Here is a 23,735-nt window from a genome sequence, read left to right as displayed (position 1 = left end):
ACTTTCCTTTTCCTTTTTTTAAAACCACGTTAGGGAATCAAAAGCAGTCAATCAGTGCCTTAGACCAGCCTGAGTTGCTCAGATGGAGACGCTTGGCTGGAATTCATCAACCTGTGAGTGACCTTATCGTGACTGCAAAGGTATGTTCCATGTAGGTTTTCCAAAGTATCTGTAATGGTTAATGGTGAGGATCAGCAAATTATACAGTCTGTGGGTCAAACCTGGCCCACAGACTGTTCTTGGAAGCGCTCTGGACACAGCTGTGCTCAGCCATCTACATACGGCGGGGGTGGGTTCGCGCTCTCTGGCAGGGCTGAGAGCTGTGTGAGAGACCACCTAGCACCCAAGCCCTGAAACAGTTGCTGTGTGGCCCTTTAGAGAAAAGTTGGCTGACCTCCTTTAAGGCTGTGTATTTGCTGGAATACAAAATAAAGGCAGTATGAAGTAAAGTGACTATAGAATCACAGTGACTGTTTATGGAAACTTTTGAGGACGCTTTCTGTTCAAGAGTACCAGCCGGGGCCCAGGAAACTAGGATGAGCGTTTGTTCTCTGGGTTTGTGGCTGAAACCTCTGTCCTTCACCAGCAGGGTGGGCTGCCTTGAGCCCCTGCTCCTCCGCTGGTCTCTGCGCACACTAAAGTGCCTCTGAACGAGGGCCAGAGGAGCTATGGGGTCTAGGGTGACACAGACAGGGCCCCCGCTCAGCCCCCTGATGTAATCTTCAGGTCGCCTGGAAGCACAGTCCAGTTCCTACAGCCCCCCTGGCCCACCGCGCCTTGGGAGCCAAGCTCCCCGCTCCCCACTGGCTCTCCCAGAGACCCTACCATGGCTGGTTCGCCGTTGTCCGCTGCGGAAGTTTTGCGGGCTGGTCTGTTCTGTGGCCCTGTTGAAACTGCTATGAGAAAACAGAAGCTGAGGTCACTGCTGCCTGGAAGGAGGGCCAGCAGGGCTGGGGGAGAGGCTGGGCGCTCAGGCAGGCCTGGCTCGGGCTTGGAGCCAGGGGAGGACACTGCCCAACCCTAGAGAGGGGATGGCCCTGAGAGACATCAGGAGGGCTTAGGCCGAAGCAGCCATTCCCCTGCCTCCAGGCAAGACTGCAGGTGAGCCTGGGGAGACAGGCCAGCGCTACCTGCAGCCTGCGAGGAAATGAGGCAGCTGGCATTTCACTGGGGGTGGTGCCACACAGGGGTTAACAGTCAGCCGCGTGTTGCTCTGGCTAAGCCACGAATAAAACGCCATGGGAAAAGAATGAAAGCAAGATAGAGCAATTAAGTATAATCTAAACAAAAGTTCATCGGCTTGATAAGTTGGGGTCGTCACGCCCTGCTGAGCCAGGGGAAAACAGTGTGGGCCTTGCAACACTAGGTCAGTGCAAGCTCAGAATACTGTTCACTGCACACACAAAGATGTTTTCCCCAAGGCACGTGCGGGTTTAGGGCCTCCAGCAGGGTGATACCCTTTGCACGAGAAAATAACGACAGTTCAAGGTCATCTGTAACGTGGGACTCGGGACGGGGCACACAGGAAGCTGACCTTATCGTAGCACCACAGATACTCTCTGCGAGCCGAGATACTAAATACAAGTGATATGGCTCCGAGGAACAGCGCTCTTGACCCCTGAGATCTTGAGTCCCCCGTCCCATCTTTAAAACTTTAATTCTGTCTCTAGTTTCTTTCTTCCAAACTGTGTCGCCCCACTTTTGCTCCCTGCCTGCTGCGCTGGTCCCCGCCAGGGTCGTCAGAGATGGAGGACCTAGGTGAGCACTCCCTGAGCAGGGGGCGGATGGGTGCGGCCCCACCAGACCCGGGAGCCTGTGGCTCCCTGGACGGGCAGAGCCGCTGGAGAGGATCCACTGCAAATCTGAGCCTAATCTGAGACTCAGTGAGGGCTCGGTGGCTTTCAGGAGTAGCTCATCCAACCCCTTCTCTGTGAAGATCAGGCGACCGAGGCCCAGAGAGGGACAGTGATCATCACAGGGTCACACAGGAGATCAGCAGCAAAAGGAGAAAGTGAGCCAGGCCTGCAACTGCCCAGCTCGCTTCTGTTCTTGGCCTACAACTCACTGCTCTGATTGTGACTCTGGGTAAGTCACTTACACTCTCTGAAATTTCTCATACGGAAGACGGGTGAAAATATCCCTTCAAAGGGTTGTTGCAGGCTGAAGTAAGGACAATGATGATCGTGGTAATTAAATGCATCAGGCATTTAAAATGTGCCGGGCATGTTTCCAAGGATTTTACACGTCGTAAGACGTTAAGCCACCCAGCGATCTTTAAGGACGGTGCCGTTATTGGTCCCCATCTCACAGATGAAAACACTGAGTCCCAAGAGCTGACAGCGACTGCTGGAGCCAAAACTCCAACCCACGTGTGTCTGACTCAGGCCCCCGACATTCTGGGTACCCAGGGTCAACTGTCTGCTGCCCCCAGAGCCAGCTGGGAGGGGTGCAGGGCCCCCCTGTCAGCCTGTGGGACAGCAGACTGTGGAGAAGGGCGGGGGGGCAAAGGAGGTGGGCAGCGACAGCAAAGCCCCTGACCTGCTGGGAGGCTGGTTTTTATGATGATGGGCTCGGGAATCTTCCAGAAACCATTGTCTTCATCCCAGCAGGACTCTCGTCTTATCTTCTCCAGGTTGCTATAGTTACAGTCCCGGCGAATCAGGGGCTGCACCTGCTCCAAGAGCTGCTGCAAGAGCAGAAAGTCACGTTCCTGCCGCCGGATGGTGGCCAAGTAATCGATCTTCTCCAGCTCAAACTCCGACTGCAGATCTTTGATCTCCACCTCTGCCGCCCGGAGCTGAAAACAAAAGATGAACAAGCAGTGAGCAGGAAAGACATCCAGCGGTTTCCCTCTCCTCCACGCCCGCCCCCTGCCCCGCCCCCCGCCCATCAGTCACTCAGCCCCGGCCCACTGATCCTCTCACCCATCCAATCTGATCGCCACCGTCTATCCCGTCATCCTTCCATTGATTCATTCCCTGTCCCTCCCACCCCTCCACTCAGTACTTAGATGAGCACCTACAGGGTCCGGAGCCCTGTAGAAAGCAGGAAGAGAGGCTGGTCATCCACTCCCATCACCAGCCCTCAGTCACTATCCGCACTCGTATGTTTTATTCAGAAGCCCTTTACAAGGCTCCACGTGTAACACTGTAGTTACCACAGTCCTCAAGATCTCAGAGAACGGTACAAATTCTTTCTTCTAAAAGAAGCAGTAGGCGGGACTTGCCTGCTCGTCCAGTGGCTAGGAGACAACTGTCTGCCTGCGAACGCAGGGGACAGGGGTTCGATCCCTGGTCCAGGAAGAGCCCGAATGCCACAGCAACTGAAGCCTGTGCCCAGGGCCCGCAAGCTGCTCCTGCTGAAGCTTAAGCGCCTGGAGCCTGCGCTCCGCAACGAGAAGTCACCACAGTGAGGTGCCTGAGCGTAGCAATGAAGACCCAGAACATCCAAAAGTAATAAACTAGTATTTTAAGAAAGCAGCAGTAGGCATACATGCTCAGACAATAGCCCTTGCTCCCCTCTACTGTCACACTTCGTTGGTGTTCAGTCGCTCAGTCGTGCCCAGCTCTTTACAGCCCCATGGACTGCAGCGCACCAGGCTCCCCTGTCCTTCACCATCTCTCAGAGTTTGCTCAAACTCATGTCCACTGAGTCAGTGATGCCACCCAACCATCTCATCCTTTGTCACCCACTTTTCCTCCTGCCTTGGATCTTTCATCAGGGTCTTTTCCAATGAGTCGGCTCTTCGAATCAGGTGACCAAAGTATTGGAGCTTCAGCTTCAGCATCAGTCCTCCCAGTGAATTTTAAGGGTTTATTTCCTTTAAGATTGACTAGATTGATCTCCTTTCAGTCCAATGGACTTTCAAGAGCCTTCTCCAGTACCACATTTTGAAAGCATCAATTCTTCGACACTCGGTCTTCTTTATAGTCCATCTCTCACATCCATACATGACTACTGGTAAAACCATAGCTTTGACTATATGGACCTTTGTTGGCAAAGTGATGTCTCTGCTTTTTGTTATGATGTGACAAATACTAGACTTAAGAATCAGACCTACCTGGATTGAACAGTAGGTTTCATATTTTTTGGTCTCTTGCTCAGGTCTGCCAGACTTGCCCTCCACACCCTCCTAAGCACAGTGACTCCCAGCGCCAACAGCAGCCAAGCCCTCCCTCAGCCCCATGACACGTTCGTGTACAGTCTGTTTCCTCACACAGCAAGGACAGTTTGACTAGTAAAGAAGGCTGTTGTAAATTCACGGGAACGATAATCACATGTAACCAACTGAGAACAGAGAATGCCTGGTAGGACTCAGGTGGGCAGGGAGCCATCAGGGAGGGGCAGGTACACAGGGCCTTCAGCTAAATTAACTGTGCTCCATGTATGTAGTTGGATAGTAGTTACGTGGCATTCATGGTAACAATCTTTATGTATTTTTATACATTTATGCACTCAGACGCTCACTTGTGTCTGACTCTGACCCCATGGGCTGTAGGCTGCCAGGCTTCTTTGTCCATACAATTTTCCAGGCAAGAATACTGGAGTGGGGTGCCATTTCCTCCTCCAGGGGATCTTCCCAACCCAGGGATCAAACCTGCATGTCTTGCGTCTCCTACATTGGCAGGTGGATTCTTTACCACTAGAGCCACCTGGGAAGCCTCTTATCCTTTATCATCACTCACAATTATTTTTAATTGAGCTATAACCCACATCAAACTATTCACCCATTTAAAGTGTGCAAATCAGGAATTCCCTGGCAGTCCAGTGGTTAGAGCTCTGCACTCTCACTGCCAAGGGTCCAGGTTCAATCCCTGGTTGGGCAACTAAAATCCCACAAGCTGTGCAACATGGTCTAAAATTAAACTAAAAAAATAAAGCACAGGGCGTCCCTGGTGGTACAGTGGATAAGAATCTGCCTGAGACCGCAGCGGACATAGTTCGATCCCTGGACCGGGAAGATCCCACTTGCCACAGAGCACTTAAAGCTCATGCACCACAACTGCTGAGCCCATGTTCTAGAGCCTGTCTCCAAAACCAGAGGAGCCACCACAATGAAAAGCCCACACGGGAGAGGAGCCCCAGCTCACCACAGTGAGAGAAACCCGCGCACAGCAGCAAGGACACAGTGCGGCCAGAATGGCCAACGCCGAACATCCGGTCATATGTCTGTTGGCAATTTGTATATCTTCTTTGCAGAAATCTCTCTTCAGATCCTTTGCCCATTTTAAAATTGGGTAGTCTCTTTATTCTTGAGTAGATTGTTTTATTTTTTTCTAGACTCAAGCACCTTATCATACTATACAATTTGAAAGTATTTTCTCCCATCCTGTGGGCTGTCTTTTCTCTTTTTTGACAGTATTCTTTAAAGCATGAAAGTTTTAATTAAGTCCAGTTTGTCTTTTTTTTCTTTTGATTGTTTATGCTTTTGGTGTAATACCTAAGAAAGCGTCTAATTCAAGGCGATAAAGATTTTTTTTTAATTTTATTTTTAAATTTTACATAATTGTATTAGTTTTGCCAAATATCAAAATGAATCCGCCACAGGTATACATGTGTTCCCCATCCTGAACCCTCCTCCCTTCTCCCTCCGCATACCATCCCTCTGGGTCGTCCCAGTGCACTAGCCCCAAGCATCCAGTATCGTGCATCGAACCCGGACTGGCATCTCGTTTCATGCATGATATTTTACATGTTTCAATGCCATTCTCCCAAATCTTCCCACCCTCTCCCTCTCCCACACAGAGTCCATAAGACTGATCTATACATCGGTGTCTCTTTTGCTGTCTCGTACACAGGGTTATTGTTACCATCTTTCTAAATTCCATATATATGCATTAGTATACTGTATTGGTGTTTTTCCTTCTGGCTTACTTCACTCTGTATAATAGGCTCCATAATTCAAGGCAATAAAGATTTAAACCTGTGTTTTATTTTACATGTTTAATAGTTTTACCTCATATTTGGCTTTTTGACCCATTCTGAGTTAATTTTTATATACAGTGTGAGGCTGGAGTCCAGCCTCATTCTTTCGCATGTGAACATCTAGCTGTCCCAGTGCCATTTATTAGAAAGATCATCTGTTCTCCACTGAATCATCTTGGCACCCTGTTGAAAATCAACTAACTGTAAATGTGAGGTTATTTCTGGATCTCCAATCTAATTGCATTGATTTTAAATCTTTACATCAGTACTGCACAGCCTTGACGACTGTAACTTTGTAGTAAACTTTGAAATCACGAAGTATGAGTCCTCCAACTTTGTTCTTTTCAAGATTATCTTGGCTATTCTGAGTCCCTTGAATTTTCATACAAACTTAAAGATCAGCTTGTCAGTTGCTTCAAAGAAGCCAGCTGGTTCTTTAAGAAAGATTGCTTTGAAACCTGTAGATCAGTTTGAGAAGTACTATCATCTTATCAGGCTTCCCTTGTAGCTCAGTTAGTAAAGAACCTGCCTGCCATGCAGGAGACCCAGGTTCGATCCCTGGGTCAGGAAGATCCCCTGGAGAAGGAAATGGCAACCCACTCCAGTATCCTTGCGGGAAAATCTCATGGACAGAGGAGCCTGGTGGGTTGCAGTCCATGGGGTCTCAAGAGTTGGACACAACTTAGCGACTAAACCACCATCACCACCACCATCTTATCAAGTCTTCCGATCCATGAACATGAGTGTCTTTCCATTTATTTAGGTTTTCTTGTTTCTTCTTTATCATTTTTTGGCCACACTGCAGCACGCAGGATCTCAGTTTCCGGACCAGTGCAGAGTCTTAAGCACTGGACCAACAGGGAAGTCTCTATTTAGGTATTCTTAATTTTTTCAACAATATAGTTTTTGGAATATAAGTTTTATACTACTTTTGTGAAATTTATTCCTAAGTATTTTTTGATGTATTGCAAATAAAATTGTTTTCTTAAAAAATTTATTTGCAGATTGTTCATCACAAGTATATAGACATACAATTGCTTTTTCCTTATTGATTTTGTATCCTACTGAATTTGTTTATTGATTCCAACAGATTTTTTAGTGGATTCCTTTTAAGGATTTTCTGTTTATAAAGATCATGCCATCTGATAGTTGTGCCTACTCTTTGCCAATCTAAACGCCTTTTATTTCACTTTCTTGCCTAACTGCCCTTGTTAGAACCATCAGTCTCATGTGGAATATAAGTGGTGACAGTAAATGCCCTTTTCCTGTTTCTGAACTTAAGGGACAAGCAGTCAGTCCCTCGCCGTTGAATGTTGTGTTAGCTGTGAGTTTTTCCTGCCCTTTATCAGGCTCAAGAAGTTACCTTCCATTCATAGTTTGTTGAGCATTTTTATGACAGATTTTGAATTTTGTTAAATGCTTTCTCTGCACCTATTAAGAAGATCATGTGGGTTTTGTCCTTTATTCTATTGATATTAGAATAATTGATTTCTGAATGCTAAACCAATCTTGCATTCCTGGGATAAATCCTACTTCAGCACTGTGTATAATCCTTTGCATATGTTGTTAACAGTTCTATGAACACCTATAAGAACGTCTAGAGCATCAAAAAAAAGATGTTCTTTCATCATAAGGGACTGGAATACAAAATTACGAAGTCACGAGATACCTGAGGTAACAGACAAGTTTGGCCTTTGAGAACAAAATGAAGCAGGGCAAAGGCTAACAGAATTCTGCCAAGAGAATGCGCTGGTCATACCAAACACCCTTTTCCAACAACACAAAAGACAGCTGTACACGTGGACATCACCGAATGGTCAACACCAACATCAGACTCATTACCTTCTTTGTAGCCAGAGATGGAGAAGCTCCATACAGTCAGCAAAAATAAGACTGGGAGCTGACTGTGGCTGAAATCATCAGCTCCTTACTGCAAAATTCAAGCTTAAATTGAAGAAAGTAGGAAAAGCCACTAGGCCACTCAAGTATGACCTAAATCAAATCCCTTATTGTTACACAGTGGAGATGATGAATAACATCAAGGGACTGGATCTGGTAAACAGAGTGCCTGAAGAACTATGGATGGAGGCTCACACCATTGTACAGGAGGCAGTGACCAAAACCATCCCCAAGAAAAAGAACTGCAAGAAGGCGACATGGTTGTCTGAGCAGGCTTTACAGATAGCTCAGAAAGGAAGAGACGTGAAAAGCAAAGGAGAGAGGGAAAGATACATCCAACTGAATGCAGAGTTCCAGGGAATAGCAAAGAGAGGTTAGTTCAGTTCAGTTCAGTCACTCAGTCGTGTCCGACACTTTGCGACCCCATGGACTGCAGCACACCAGGCCTCCCTGTCCATCACCAACTCCTGGAGCCTACTCAAACTCATGTCCATCGAGTTGGTGATGCCATCCAACCATCTCATCCTCTGTCATCCCCTTAAGGAGAGGTTAGAAAGCATCCTTCAGTGAACAATGCAAAGAAATAGAGGAAAAATAGGATGGGAAAGACTAGAGATCTTTCCAAGGAAACAGGAGATATCAAGGGAACGTTTCATATAAAGATGGGCACAATAAAGGACAGAAATGGTATGGACCTAACAGAAGCAGAGGAGATTAAGAAGAGGTGGCAAGAATACATAGAAGAACTGCACAAAAAGATCTTCATGACCGGGACAACCACGATGGTGTGGTCACTCACCTAGAGCCAGATATCCTAGAGTGTGAAGTCAAGTAGGCTTTAGGTAGCATTACTACCAACAAAGCTAGTGGAGGTCATGGAATTCCAGCTGAGCTATTTCAAATCCTGAAAGATGATGCTGTGAAAGTGCTGCACTCAATACATGTCAGCAAATTTGGAACACTCAGCAGTGGCCACAGAACTGGAAAAGGTCAGTTTTCATTCCAATTCCAAAGAAGGGCAATGCCAAAGAATGTTCAAACTGCCATACAATTTCGATCATCTCTCATGCTAGCAAGGTAATGCTCAAAATCCATCAAACTAAGACTCAACAGTATGTGAACTGAGAACTTCCAGATGTACAAGCTGGATTTAGAAAAGGCAGAGGAACCAGAGATCAAATTGCCAACATCCAATGGATCGTATAAAAAGCAAGGGAATTCTAGAAAAATATCTACTTCTGCTTCATTGACTACACTAAAGCGTTTGACTCTGTGGATCAAAACAAACTATGAAAAATTCTTAGAGATGGAAATGCTCGACCGCCTCACCTGTCTCCTGAGAAACCTGTAAGCAGGTCAAGAAGCAGCAGTTAGAACCGGACATGGAACAACAGACTGGTTCCAAATTGGGAAAGGAGTGTATCAAGGCTGTATATTGTCACATTGCTTATTCAACTTATATGCAGAATACATTATTCGAAATGCTGGGCTAGATGAAGCACAAGCTGGAATCAAGATTTCCAGGAGAAATATCAATAACCTCAGATACGCAGATGACACCACCCTTACGGCAGAAAGTGAAGAGAAACTGAAGAGCCTCTCGATGAAAGTGAAAGAGAAGAGTGAAAAAGTTGGCTTAAAACTCAACATTCAAACAAGTATCATGGCATCCAGTTCCATCACTTCATGGCAAAAAGATGAGGAAAAAGAGGAAGCAGTGACAGATTCTATTTTCTTGGACTTCAAAATCACTGCAGATGGTGCCTGCAGCCACGCAGTTAAGACACTTGCTCCTTGGAACAAAAGCTATGACAAACCTAGACAGAGTATTAAAAAGCAAAGACATCACTTTGCTGACAGAGTCATACAGTCAAAGCTCTGGTTTTTCCAGTAGTCATGTATAAATGTGATATGTGAACCATAAAGAAGGCTGAGAGAAGAACTGATTCTTTTGAATTGTAGTGCTGGAAGAGACTCTTGAGAATCCCTTGACAGCAAGGAGATCAAGCCAGTCAATCCTAAAAGAAATAAACCCTGAATATTCATTGAAAGGACTGATGATGAAGCTGAAGCTCCAATATTTTGGCCACCTGTTGCAAAGAGCCAACTCGCTGGAAAAGACCCTAAAGCTGGGAAAGACTGAAGGCAAAAGGAGAAGAGGATAGCAGAGAAGCAGATGGTTAGAGAGCATCAGCAACTCGATGGACATGAATCTGAGGAATCTCCAGGAAATAGTGAAGAACAGGGAAGCCCAGCGTGCTGCAGTCCCCGGAGTCCCAGAGAGTCAGACGCGACTGAGCGACGGAACAACAATCGACTCAAAAATAAGGAGATTATCCGAGATTGAGTGGGCCCAATGTAATCTATGGTAAGTTATGACCAACCTAGACAGCATATTAAAAAGCAGAGACATTACTTTTCCAACAAAGGTCCGTCTAGTCAAGGCTATGGTTTTTCCTGTGGTCATGTATGGATGTGAGAGTTGGACTGTGAAGAAGGCTAAGCGCCGAAGAATTGACGGTTTTGAACTGTGGTGTTGGAGAAGACTCTTGAGAGTCCCTTGGACTGCAAGGAGATCCAACCAGTCCATTCTGAAGGAGATCAGCCCTGGGTGTTCTTTGGAAGGACTGACGCTAAAGCTTAAACTCCAGTACTTTGGCCACCTCATGCGAAAAGTTGACTCATTGGGAAAGACTCTGATGCTGGGAGGGATTGGGGGCAGGAGGAGAAGGGGAAAACCAGAGGATGAGATGGCTGGATGGCATCACTGACTCGATGGACGTGAGTCTCAGTGAACTCCAGGAGTTGGTGATGGACAGGGAGGCCTGGCGTGCTGTGATTCATGGGGTTGCAAAGAGTCGGACACGACTGATCGACTGAACTGAACTGAACTGAATGTAATCTATATACCACCATGTGGGAGAGGGAGCAGAGAGAGATGAGTAGAAGAGGTTTGTTAAAGGAGATGCTTGGGAATTCCCTGGGGGCCCAGAGGTTAGGACTCCACGTTTTCACTGCTGAGGGGGTGCGTTCAATCCCTGGTTCCATAAGCAGAGTGGCACGGTCACAAATAAAGAGAGGCTTCAGAGAAGTAAGTCAGGACAGCCAAAGAGACGGGAAGCAGGAGAGAGACACTCCAGGCCAGGATGTCTTTGGAGGGGGCCAGGCAGCAGGAAGTACAGGCTGCCTCTAGAAACTGAGCGTGACCATGGCTGACGGCCAGCAAGGAGATGGGAATCTCAGCCCTTCAACCACGTGTCAACAACCCCAAATGGACTGTCCCCTTGGATCTCCAGAAAGAAACGCAGCCCTGACAACACCTCGAGTTCGGCCTTGGGGAATTCTAAGTGGAGAAGCCAGCATGCCGTACCTGCAGTCTGACCTACAGAGCTGTGGGAAGGTTTATTTTTAAATGTTTATTTACTGTTTTGCTGCGCTGGGTCTTCCTTGCTGGGCCGGCTCTTCTCCAGTCGTGGTGCCCAGGCTTCTCGTCGCCGTGGCTCCTCTTGTTGAGGAACACGGGCTCCAGGGTGCTCGCGCTTCAGTAGTTGAGGCACGTGGGCTCAGCAGCTGTAGCTCACAAGCTCAGTAGTTGTGAGGCACGGGCTCAGTGGCTCTGAGGCATTTGAGATCCTCCCGGGATCAGGGGTTGAACCCGTGTCTCCTGCACCGGCAGGCGGATTCTTTACCACTGAGCCACCAGGGAAACCCCCTGTGAAACAGTCAATTTGTGTCGTTTTAGGCAACAAAATGTGTGGCAATTTGCTACAGCAGCCACAGGAGACTAATGCAGAGCTCTGTTTAAAGCCACACCTCCGTATGGACAGAAAAGTGTATTACTGAGTAAAAAAATAAAAACACCTAGCAAGCCACCCCAACCTCTAGCTCTGTATGGCTGTTAGCACAACTGACACCACCTTGGGCCCGTTCAGTTCCTGCTGTCCCTCCACTGACCCCACCCTGGGCTGTGTGTGTGTGCGCGCTAAGTCGCTTCAGTCATATCCGACTCTTTGTAACACCGTGGACTGTAGCCCACCAGGCTCCTCTGTCCACAGGATTCTCCAGACAAGAATACTGGAGTGGGTTGCCATGCCCGCCTCCAGGGGGTCTTCCTGACCCAGGGATGGAACCCGTACCGCTTCTGTCTCCTACATTGGCAGGAGGGTTCTTTACCACTAGCGCCACCTGGGAAGTACTGTGTAGTAAATTTCTTCTGCGTGGCCAAGGGCTTTGTAGTTGATCATTTCAGTTCAGTTCAGTCGCTCAGTCGTGTCCGACTCCTTGCAACCCCATGAATCGCAGCACGCCAGGCCTCCCTGTCCATCACCAACTCCCAGAGTTCACTCAAATTCACGTCCATCGAGTTGGTGATGCCATCCAGCCATCTCATCCTCTGTCGTCCCCTTCTCCTCCCGCCCCGAGTCCCTCCCAGCATCAGAGTCTCTTCCAATGAGTCAACTCTTCACATGAGGTGGCCAAAGTACTGGAGTTTCAGCTTCAGCATCAGTCCTTCCAAAGAAATCCCAGGGCTGATCTCCTTCAGAATGGACTGGTTGGATCTCCTTGCAGTCCAAGGGACTCTCAAGAGTCTTCTCCAACACCACAGTTCAAAGCTATCAATTCTTTGGTGCTCAGCTTTCTTCACAGTCCAACTCTCACATCCACACATGACCACAGGAAAAACCATAGCTTTGACTAGACAAACCTTTGTTGGCAAAATAATGTCTCTGCTTTTGAATATGTTATCTAGGTTGGTCATAGCTTTCCTTCCAAGGAGTAAGCGTTTTTAATTTCATGGCTGCAATCACCATCTACAGTGATTTTGGAGCCCAGAAAAATAAAGTCTGACACTGTTTCCACTGTTTCCCCATCTGTTTGCCATGATCTTCGTTTTCTGAATGTTGAGCTTTAAGCCAACTTTTTCACTCTCCTCTTTCACTTTCATCAAGAGGCTTTTTCGTTCCTGTTTACTTTCTGCCATAAGGGTGCTGTCATCTGCATATTGTAGTTAATAGATACTGTCCAGTTGTGATTAAGTCCCAGTGGTCTCTATGCCCTGGTAGTCGCCAAACAACGATGAAGACCTTCACTGACATATTCCCAGTGCCCACAAGACTAGTCGCTGCTGCTGCTGCTGCTAAGTCGCTTCAGTCGAGTCCGACTCTGTGCGATCCCACAGACGGCAGCCCACCAGGCTCCTCCGTCCATGGGATTTTCCAGGCAAGAGTACTGGATGGGTTGCCATTGCCTTCTCCGACAAGACTAGTTACCCATTCATAAATCTTGACTTAAGAGTGCTCTTCCTGGGACTTCCCTGGTGGTCCAGTGGTGGAGAATATGCCTGCCCACGCAGGGGACACGGGTTTGATCCCCGGTCTGCAAACTAGATCCCACGTGCTGCAGAGCACCTGAGCCTGTGCGCCCCCACAAGCACAGAGTCCAAGCACCCTAGAGCCGTGCTCCAGAGCAAGAGCAGTCACCACAAGGAGGGCCCGCACACCGCAGCTAGAGAGTAGCCCCCAGCCACCGGAGTTGGAGGAAATCTGCATGTAGCAACAGAGGCCTAGTGCGGCCAAAACAAAACCAGAACAGGATGCTCTCCCTGTTGTAAAGCTCCTACCCCGCACCCTGGGTCAACACGGGCATCCCAACGGCCCCTCGGAGCTGGGAGGAGCCGCTGCCAACGCTTCCCGGGCGCCAGCCGTCCGGCCCCGCCCCGTGACTACCTCACCCTAAAATCAACTGACCCACTGACTACATGGAGCCGCCTGCCTCGTTTTTTGGTCTCAGGGTACCTTATTTTGGTGGGTACTTTGGGTTCCCTCCATCCTCCAACAACTTCGGCGTTCAGTTGTTACTGAGAGTGCAGAAAAACATGACGTTATGCAATAAACAGAGGAGAGCAGATGTATCTATTCAACGCCACTATTAAGAAACAGGAAGTGAAAATGAAAAGCATTTCAGCAGAAGAAAGCCCCCCCAAAGCACCAGCACATGCAACCAAAGGTTTAAAATGTAGCTCGACGCCCCGGTGCAAGTGGTCTCCTCAAATATTCTCAGGTGTGAGATTTTCAAGTCAGAAATCCAAAAGCTTGGACAAAAGTGAAGAAGGTGCCAGGTGGGGCGTTAACACAAAAGCAGCAAAGGTTTTTTTAATTTAGGTATGTAGACCAAAGTACAAGAAAGACCAAATTTAATTAAAGATATGAAGCACAGTAAGAAAAGGCGTAAAAATAGCCAAGAAAAAAATTTAAACTAAAGACATTTAAAGACCAAAAAATATCAGCTTTATGCTCTGGCAAGATCGCTTGGTTGCCACACTGAGTGGGGATGAGGACGGGGTAGCAGGCGGCCAGGGAGGGCGCTATAAGGCCCAGGCCACCAGGAAGATGCTCTGAAGGCCACGCAGGTGGGTCACAGGTGGCAGAGCCTCGTTTCCCTCCAGTCCCCTCTCCCCACGCTCAGCCACATGGCTGCCTTTCTGGTTCCTGAACCACAGACCGCATTCCAGGCACCGGCCTGTCTCTTCCCCTAGACCGCTTTCCACCAGGCCCCACCTCAGAAGCCACCACCTGCACCGGAACAGCCGTGTCCTCCCATCTGAAGTGGCCCCGGGAGCTTCTGGGGTCCTGCTAAGGCTCAGAGCCCCCAGCCAGGCGCAGCTGGCCCAGGGCACTCCCTTTGTGGAAATGAATTCAGTTGTGCGTTTGTACTTTGATCAAAGTAAAAAACATCAAAATGAAGCCGCCCCTCACCTCCCTCCCGTCCCTGCCCGGCATTCTCTTTGTCGGGCTAGAGTCTCTTCCTTATTTCTCTGCTGTTACTGCTTACTTACCCTTGGAGAAGGGAATGCCTACCCACTTCAGTATGCTGGCCTGGAGAATTCCATGGACTGTATAGTCCATGGGGTGGCAGTGAGTCAGACACAACTCAGCAACTTTCTCTATTGGTTACTTACACACACACACACACACACACACACGAGCTCCACTACTGCAGAGACGTCGGGCTAGTCACTTGCTTATTTCTCTGCTGTTATTGCACACACACACACACACACACACACACACACACACACACACACGAGCTCCACTACTGCAGAGATGAACCTGTCACCACGACAGCTTCTAGAAAAGGGCGTGGCACACAGCCGGCGTGGGATACAGGCAAGGATCAAGACCTGGTGTGAACGCCCGCCTAGTGCGCCTGCCTGGGGGCGGGGCCTGCCTGGGGGCGGGGCCTGCCTGGGGGCGGGGCCTGCCTGGGGGCGGGGCCTGCCTGGGGGCGGGGCCTGCCTGGGGGCGGGGCCTGCCTGGGGGCGGGGCCTGCCTGGGGGCGGGGCCTGCCTGGGGGCGGGGCCTGCCGGGGGGCGGGGCCTGCCGGGGGGCGGGGCCTGCCGGGGGGCGGGGCCTGCCGGGGGGCGGGGCCTGCCGGGGGGCGGGGCCTGAGCCCGGCCTCACCTTCCTCTGCATCTTCTCCAGCAGCTTGCTCTTGGCCCTCACTTCCTCCTGGATGGAGTCGTAGACGTTGAGCAGTACCCAGTCCCCGCTGTCCTCGTCCGAGTTCTGCAGGGCCGCCACCAGCTGCTTCTTGCGCTCGTCTGCGTACCGCTTCCGCCGCCTGTGCTTCTCCTTCAGGTCCTTGTTCTTGGCCTGCTCCCCCCCGACCACCTGCTGTTCCAACAGCTGCAAGCTGCCGGCGGGGAGGAGAAAGCAAACGTGACAAAGTCTGCCGATCACTGAGCACTGGCTGTCCAGGCTGATCTCCCCGACTCCTTCCAACAACCCCGCTTCACAGACAGGTACACTGAGGCCCGGGGAGGTGACTGCTGTTGGCTCGGGGTCAGACCCAGCGTTCCTTCTGGGCGAGAGTCTCCCTCCGCCCAGGGCTGCCCCACCCACTTCCCGGGGCTGGTGGTCCTGCCACAGAGCAAGCTCCCGGCTGTGCTCCCAGGGCACCTGCAGATCAGAGTACCCCTAGGTTGTGGGGAATGACGGTCAGTGCATAATGTTTCATCAGGGACACAAACAGTTCTTTTTTTTTAAATATTTATATCTAAAATGCTTTAAAAAATTATAGAGTTTTGCCTTTTAAAAGCACAAATTTGAAATAACTACAAAGGCTCAGGTGGAAATCCTTACTCAACTAAAGCACCACAGAAGTGTCTTGACTGTGCCTCTTCCCAAAGGGATGCAAGGGTCGGATAACTAAAGGCATGACACGGACTCATAACAGGACAGGCGACCACGGTCAAGGGAAAGAAGGAACCATGCAAACCCAGCCGCCCAGTCCAGACCTGCTTCAGGCTCAGCTCTGAGCTCAACAGCAGCCAGGATACAGGTGAGCCACGTCCAAGTCGCTGCTCTGCTTAAAATCCTTCTAGGGTCCCCATCAGGATGGAGCCCAAGCCTCCAGGGGCACACATCTGCCCCGGAACCCCACCACCCCTTCCTTGCTCCAGCTTTAATCCCGGGGCGGCTGCTTCTCCAAACACCCAGGCTGTTTCCACCCCCTGCACCCACTTTGCACCACCTCACTGTGCCCTATCCCTCGAATGCCACCCCTGAGACATCTGTCCTGCATACCTTCTTCAAGGGCCCCCTCTTCTGAGAAGCCCTCCCTGACCACACTCCAGACCACACCGTGAAAACCACCACCTGTGCTGTGAGTTTTCTCTGTGCCCAACACCAAGCTGCTGCCTCTTGGGGCATCGTGCCGTGCGGCCCTCACAACAAGCTTCCCAGCCTGGAACTCTCTCACCCACTGTGTAGGTGAGAGACTGAGGGACAGAGAGGTAATCTCAGCCCAGGTGGCAGAGCTGGGTGATGGCGGAGGCAGATGGGAACGCAGCCAGTCTATCCGCTCCAGAACCTGACTCCCCCTGGACTGAGAGCTTCTTGAAGGCCAAGGTGATATCCCATCCATGCTTGCGTCCTGACGCCTGATACATAGTAGATCCTCAGTTAGTGTTTGAACCATAGTCTGTGGGGCCAGGAGGGGGCTGAACCGCTGGCTGTGGGGCTGACTCTGTCATGGAGATGGGCCTGACTGCAATCTCATTTACGGAAGTGAGAACCAAGGCTCAGAGATGTTAAGTGACTTGCACAAAGCCGCACAGCAAGGGAGGAAAGTCCAGGTCAGCAGGCAGCCCCAGGGTGTGTCGGGAGTGGCCTGTCCCTAGAGGGAGCATGTCTTCCACGAGGGAGGGACTGGAGGCTAGGCTGTGGTGCTGGTGTGCTAGTTGCCCAGTGGTGTCTGACTCTTTGCGACCCCATGGACTGTAGCCCACCAGGCTCCTGTCTGTGGAATTCTTCAGGCAAGAATACTGGAGTGGGTAGCCATTCTCTTCTCCAGGGGATCTACCTGACCCAGGGATCGAACCTGGGTCTCCCACATTGTTTAGGTCAGTTCAGTCGCTCAGTCGTGTCTGACTCTTTGAGACCCCGTGGACTGCAGCACGCCAGACTTCCCTGTCCTTCACCAACTCCTGGAGCTTGCTCAAACTCATGTCTGTTGAGTCGGTGATGCCATCCAACCATCTCATCCTCTGTCATCCCCTTCTCCTCCTGCCTTCAGTCTTTCCCAGCATTAGGGTCTTTTCTAATGAGTCAGTTCTTCGCATCAAGTGGCCAAAGTATTGGAGTTTCAGCTTCAGCATCAGTCCTTCCAGTGAATATTCAGGACTGATTTCCTTTAGGATGGACTGGTTGGATCTCCTTGCAGTCCAGGGGATTCTTAAGAACCTTCTCCAACACCACAGTTCAAAAGCATCAATTCCTCAGCACTCAGCTTTCTTTATGGTCCAACTCTCACATCCATGCATGACTACTAGAAAAACCATAGCCGTAACTAGACAGACCTTTGTTGGCAAAGTAATGTCTCTGTTTTTTAATATGCTGTCTAGGTTGGTCATAGCTTTTCTTCCAAGGAGCAAGCGTCTTTTAATTTCACTGTTGCAGTCACCATCTGCAGTTATTTTGGAACCCAAGGAAATGAAGTCTCTCACTGTTTCCATTGTTTCCCCATCTATTTGTCATGAAGTGATGGACCAGATGCCATGATCTTTGTTTTTTGAATGTTGAGTTTTAAGCCAGGTTTTTTACTCTCCTCTTTCACCTTCATCAAGAGGCTCTTTAGTTCCTCTTCGCTTTCTGCCAAAAGGGTGGTGATATCTGCATGTCTGAGGTTACTGATATTTCTCCCGGCAATCTTGATTCCAGCTTGTGCTTCAGCCACCTGGCGTTTGATTTCTGCCTCCCACATTGTAGGCAGATTCTTGACCATCTAAGACCCGGGGAAAGCCTGCATCGCCTGCCCTGGGCTCCTGAAACCTGCAGGGCAGGCCCCCGAGAAAGCCAGGTGGGGACTGTCCCCGCCCCCCACAGTAGCTGCTCCCCCCGCAAGCATCTGATGGGATCTGGAGGCACCTGAGCCGCTTCCTGAGCAGAGAGCCCTGCCACCCGGCTGACTGGCCCCTCCGCACCGCACCACTCCTGGGGAGGACCGGCCCAGTAGCCATGTTTGGGGAGGGCTGGGTGGGGCTCAGGAAGGATCTCTGGGTCCCGCCATCCAGCCCGGGCCCTGGGCTCCCTCCCGCCACCGCCACCGCGGGTCCCACCACGCCCACCCCCCGCCCCCCAGGTCCCACTGCCCTGGGCTCAGGTGCTTACCGGGCGAGCACTTGCTGTTGGTCCACGGTGGGCAGGAGGTCACTGGCGAGCGCGGCCGCGCCCTCCCTCCTCGCGCCGGCCCCGGCCAGCAGAGAGCGGGGCTGAGCCTCCAAGGCCTCCGGCGCTTCAGACTGGGCTTCCTGGGCTTCCGCGACGGGCTCTGCTGCCAACACCAGCTCCTCCGTCGCCCCCGGGCCCAGGTCAACCTCCTAAGTGCAACCAGAAGCCAAGGTGGAGGCGGGGGCCAACTCCTGGGCACGAGCTCACCGCAGCCTCAACCCTGGCTAGGGCGGCCGGCCCCTGGCTGCCCACGACATCACTACGGGCTCGGGGACACCCCGTCATTAAAAACATGCACCCAGTCAACTTCCCGCCACCTTTCTGACCAACACCCCCCAAAACATCCCCCAGCTCACTCTCCCTCCTGCCCCTTACCATCTAGACTCCACACAGCAGCTAGGGCAATTTTTGTTTGTTTTTTGGCCTTGCTGTGCGGTTGGCAGAATCTTACTTACAATCAGGGACTGAATCCGTGGAACCAAGCCCCCTGTGGTGGAAGCACAGAGTCCTAACCACTGGACCACCAGGGAGTTCCCGGAATTTTCTTAAACTATAAATTGATCCTTCGCAGACCCCCCCATCACATCTGCAGTCAAACTCAGTTTCTTCTGCGGCCTGCTGCACCCCCGGTGCCCACCCCCTCCTCCCACTGCCTGCGTCCTGCCGGCCCCCACCCCCCACCCACCCCACTGCTTCCCTGACCTCCTTTTCTGGCACTGAGAACTTGGAGATCTTTCCGGCCACAGGACTCTGGCACCTGCTGCCCCCGCACCCCACCCCGCCACCGGCTCCGTGCTCTTTCCCCTGCTGCCCCGGCTCCTTCTCCCTGCTTGAGTCCCACATCTCAAGGTCACTTGCTGCCCAGGGGGACCCCCGACCTCCCCAGATACCCTCTGCTGAGAAGCTGCAGGCTGGCTCCTACCCAGTGATCAGGCCCAGAGGCCAGCAGGTCGCTTCCTCTCTCCACAAATGTGGGCAGATTTAAAGTCTTCCTCCCACTTCCCTCGGATGGTTGTGCTTTCTGAAGCAGAAGTGGGGGTGGGGAAAGGTGGGGTCTGAGAGCAGCAGAGCTCAACATGGCCCCCCGCCGCCTGGGGGGTTCCCTGCCAGCGCCTCGGGGCCTCCAGCTCCGCTCTGTGGCCCTCATCCACCACACACGCTGGGCCTCTGTGCTTTACACCAGGGCTCCACTGCTGAGCAAAGGCTGAACATCACCCTGGAACAGTGGCCTCTCGGTAAAAAATCAATAAATAGAGGTGAGGACTCCTCAGATTTGCATGCTGCTTTGTGCTGGGGGAGGGCCGGGGGTATTGTCCCCATTTTATGGGTGAGGAAACTGAGGCCAGAGAGTGAGGAGACAAGCGAGAGCATCCCAGGAAGAATCAGGCCCCTGGAGGTCCCCACCACCACCACTCAGGGCAGAGGGTACTCACATTCCTGGGCAGGAGGTCCTCAGCCACCTCAGCTTCAGACCCGAGGTCAGCGGGCTCCAGCAGATCTGTCAGGGAAGGGTGCTTGCAGGAGAACAAGTTAGAGGAGCAGGGGTTGGGTCAGGATCATCCTCTGGGGCCCCGCCCCACCCTTCCCGCCTGCTCCCCAACCCCACCAACAACTCCTGCAGGGAGCAGGGAGAACAGAGGAGAGAGGAGGTGAGGCAGAGAGGAGAGGCACTCCTGTTCCAGGCCTGCCACCTGCCTGACCTCACAGGACGCATGTGTCAGCATCCCCATTTAACAGATGAGGAAACTGAGGCCCAGAGAGACAGCCGGACAAGGTCACACAGCTGAGTGAGGGGTAGAGCTGGGATCTGAACCCGGGTCTCTCTGATTCAAAGGCCTGTACACTTTAGACAGAGAGAGAAAGGAAAGGAGGGAAGAAAAAAGATTTTTAAACATAAAACAGAGGGTTGAAAAGGGAGAGAAGGCCTTGGACCAAGGGGCAGGATGGAGGAGAAGCAGCCCCTCTAGACCCCTGGGCGGCCCCTGAAAGGAAGCAGGACTCTCACAGAACTCTCGCCTCCCCTAGGAGAACAGGCTGGCGAGGAGAGGTGTAACCATGGCAACCAGCAGCCGCCCCCCGCCCCCGACGGGTGTCCCCGTGTCAGCAGAACAAGGGCCCACCCGGCATCGCCTGGGATCTCATCCTGACCTTCCCACTGGTTTACAGAGCCTTAGCCAGAGCTCCCCTTTCCCGGACCCCGGACCCCTGAGACACAGCCACGCCCCCGCCAGGCTCACCCCCTCCCCTGAACTTCCGCGTATCAACCCGCCTGACGTCAGGTACCTGCGTGGTCACCTTGGGGACGTCCACCGGGGGCGCTTCCGGCCTGGACACCGTGGAGAACCTGGCCAGCTTGGCCGCCACCTCGGCGTAGGGGTCGTGCAGGCCGGGTAGCAGCTCCAGCGCCATCAGCGGGGGCTCCTCCTCCAACAGGGGCTCCATGGCGCCCCGGCCCACGTTGTCAGGCAGTGGGTAGCAGCCCCCAGCGTCTGAATCAGGCACGGAGAACTCCAGGCTGCAGGGCTCCTCTGGCCCAGAGAAGGCCGTGCAGACGGAGTTCTCTCTCAGCGTGGAAGACTCATCGGACCCCAGAGACGCCTCGGACTTGGAGGCCACCATCTTGGGCAGCTCCTCAAACCCGGAGGAGACCTGAGCCTTGAAGGAGTCCTCACTGGGCACGGGCTCAGGCATAGAGTAGATCTCGGGTCTCTCGGCCATCTTAAACTCGAAAGGAGGCAAGTACTCCGAACTGCTGGCAAATTCAGCCCTGGACAGGACCTCAGCCTTGTAGAGGACTTCCGCCTTCAGGACAGCCTCTGCAGGAGACACCTTCCTTTAGCTCTTTACAGGGTGGACTGGGGTGGCGGGGGGCGGGAGGCAGCCCTTCCCTGGAAGCTGGCCGCAGGCCCACCATCTCCAAGAGACCAGCTTAAAAGTCAGAGCCTCTGGGCCCCCAAACGCTGACTTTCCATCTCTGCCCCTCAGAACTCAAGTCCTATCTCCTTCCACCTCTTCCAGGAAGTCCTCCCTGACCAGCTCCATGATGTCTCCATTCTCTGACTGCCCCAGCCATTAGGGGCTGGACTCTTACCCCTGTGCCTTGGGTCTGCTCTTTATACATAAACTGGCTGTCCTGCCAGTATTATTGCCTCAAAGGCAGAGAGCTCCTGACCCAAAGATTTCACACCCAAGACCCTCAGGGCCCACTCCTGGCATAACCAGCTCCAGGCCCTTGTCCACAGGACAAGCTAGAGCCGTGGGAGTTAAATGAATGCTGCAGATGAGTATTAGCGAGACCAAGTAAAGTCCCTCGGAGGCCTGATACTCAAAGTGGGCTGGAGGAAACACTCTCCAGGACAGAAAGTGCTAAAACCTGCTCCTCGGTCTTCCTCTGGGGCTGCATCTCCCTGCCAGCTGGGATGGGGGGAAAGTACCACAGGCCTCCTGCTGCCAGCTCAAGGGCCCGCTCCTTCGGGTCCATCCACCGTGTCCTGGGCTTCCCCGAGAGAGCCCTCATGTCCCCTTTGCTAGGGTCGTTCACCCCCCCGCCTAGGGGTCCCTGATACCCAGGAGCCGGACCACACGGCTGAAGGAGAGCAGCGAGCGAGCGAGTGAGCTCCACCTGCCGCACCCCATCGCTTGCGACACCGCCTGACCCACCCGCCCCGTCCGTGGAAGAACTGTCTTCCACAAAACAGACCCCTGGTGCCAAAAAGGTTGGGGACCTCTGTGTGTAGCTCACAGCCTGAACCTCTCCCAGCCTCAGCTTGCACACCTGCCCTGTGAGGAAGCAGTGAGTCCCAACTCACCGAGGGCAGGCAGGGGAAGCGCCTACCTACCCAGTACCTGGCACACAGCAACGCCCCATAAACGGGACCAACGATGTGAACGCCGTCATCATTACAATGTGGATTTTATAGTATTTATGGGCTTCCCTGGTGGCTCAGATGGTAAAGCGTCTGCCTACAATGCGGGAGACCTGGGTTCAATCCCTGGGTCGGGAAGATCCCCTGGAGAAGGAAATGACTACCCACTCCACTATTCTGGCCTGGAGAACCCCATGGACAGAGGAGCCTGGTGGGCTACAGTCCATGGGGTCGCAAAGAATCGGACACGACTGAGCGACTAACACAGTGAGTCCTAGGAAGTCTGGGCTGCCTGGCAGCACAGGGTGTTTGAAAGATAGCGGTGGGATGGAACATTCTAGAATGCCAAACAGAAGACAAAAATTCCCAGGAAGTTAAAAAGCTCTTGCTAAGGATTGCCTACTTTGAGGTGTGGTTGCTCTGATGACAGATGGGCTCTAAAGTGGAAGAGAGACTGTAGAAAATGCAGAAACCGGGGGAAGGGGCTTACCCATAAAACTTGGGTGATCTGTTGCCACTCAAGTCAGCCTTGGGCGGGGACCCAGCCTGCGGCCCCCAGCGCAGAGCCGTGAGTGAGAACGCTGACCCTGGGATCAGACTGCTAGAGTCAAATCCCGGCTCTGCTTTAAAAGCTGTGTGACCTCGGGGAATTTCCTCACCCTCTCTGGGCCTCAGTTTCCTCAACTGTCAAGTGAGGGTGATGGAGATGCCTGCCTTGCTGGGCGGTTGCGAGGAGGAAACAGAACTGGGGCCCGTCGGCGGGGGGCGGGGGCAGCAGGCTGGGCTCCCTGCTGCCGGGAGGGCCCGCCCACCTGTCTCCTTGCGCAGGTTCTGCTCCAGCGTGGACAGCTTCACGTCGTACGAGTTGCGCATGGCGGTGATGTCCTCCTCCAGCCGGGCCCTGGACTCCTGCTCCGCCTCGTAGTCGGCCCTCAGCTGGGCCAGGCGCGCCTCGTACTCCTGGAGAGGTGAGCGGGGGACGGAGGGGAGCGCTCTATGACCGCTTCCAATCGCGGCTTTCGGGAAGCCTCCTCTGTCCCACAATCCAGGAAACGCAGCTGAACCCAAGGAACAGAATTAAGATGATCTCCACGATGCGGGGGGTACTCCTGGCTGGGGAAGACCCTTCTGAACTCTTGTCTAAGCGTGTTTTAACACGCTAATAACATATGCGTGCATGCTAAGTCTCTTCCGTCGTGTCCAGCTCTTTGCGACCCCACGGACTGCAGCCCACCAGACTTCTCTGTCCGTGGGATTCTCCAGGCCAGAGTACTGGAGTGGGTTGCCATTTCCTCCTCCAGGAGATCTTCCCGAT

At 52.2% G+C, this 23,735-nt stretch overlaps 1 protein-coding gene across 5 annotated transcripts in view; it reads right to left on the bottom strand.

Moving 5' to 3' along the window:
- Nucleotides 1-23,735, bottom strand: part of KIF17 (kinesin family member 17) — a 51,384-nt gene that overhangs the window by 3,440 nt on the left and 24,209 nt on the right. For 2 of the 5 annotated variants that reach the window (XM_027521511.1, XM_027521520.1), the window contains 8 exons: nucleotides 23,233-23,380; nucleotides 20,838-21,370; nucleotides 19,988-20,068; nucleotides 19,477-19,575; nucleotides 18,495-18,703; nucleotides 15,285-15,516; nucleotides 2,539-2,797; nucleotides 826-896 (listed from right to left, as the gene is read on the bottom strand). In XM_027521511.1, the coding sequence (XP_027377312.1) occupies nucleotides 826-896; nucleotides 2,539-2,797; nucleotides 15,285-15,516; nucleotides 18,495-18,703; nucleotides 19,477-19,575; nucleotides 19,988-20,068; nucleotides 20,838-21,370; nucleotides 23,233-23,380 (1,632 nt within the window). Of the gene's footprint in view, nucleotides 1-825; nucleotides 897-2,538; nucleotides 2,798-13,010; nucleotides 13,682-15,284; nucleotides 15,517-18,494; nucleotides 18,704-19,476; nucleotides 19,576-19,987; nucleotides 20,069-20,837; nucleotides 21,371-23,232; nucleotides 23,381-23,735 lie in introns of those variants that run through there. The other 3 variants (XM_027521505.1, XR_003507452.1, XM_027521529.1) reach the window with 3 other exon arrangements.

This window comes from Bos indicus x Bos taurus, chromosome 2 (assembly GCF_003369695.1).
Source record: "Bos indicus x Bos taurus breed Angus x Brahman F1 hybrid chromosome 2, Bos_hybrid_MaternalHap_v2.0, whole genome shotgun sequence".
NCBI lineage: Eukaryota > Metazoa > Chordata > Mammalia > Artiodactyla > Bovidae > Bos > Bos indicus x Bos taurus.
Note: the sequence above shows the minus strand (reverse complement) of the source record. Positions and strands in the feature narration are given on the sequence as shown.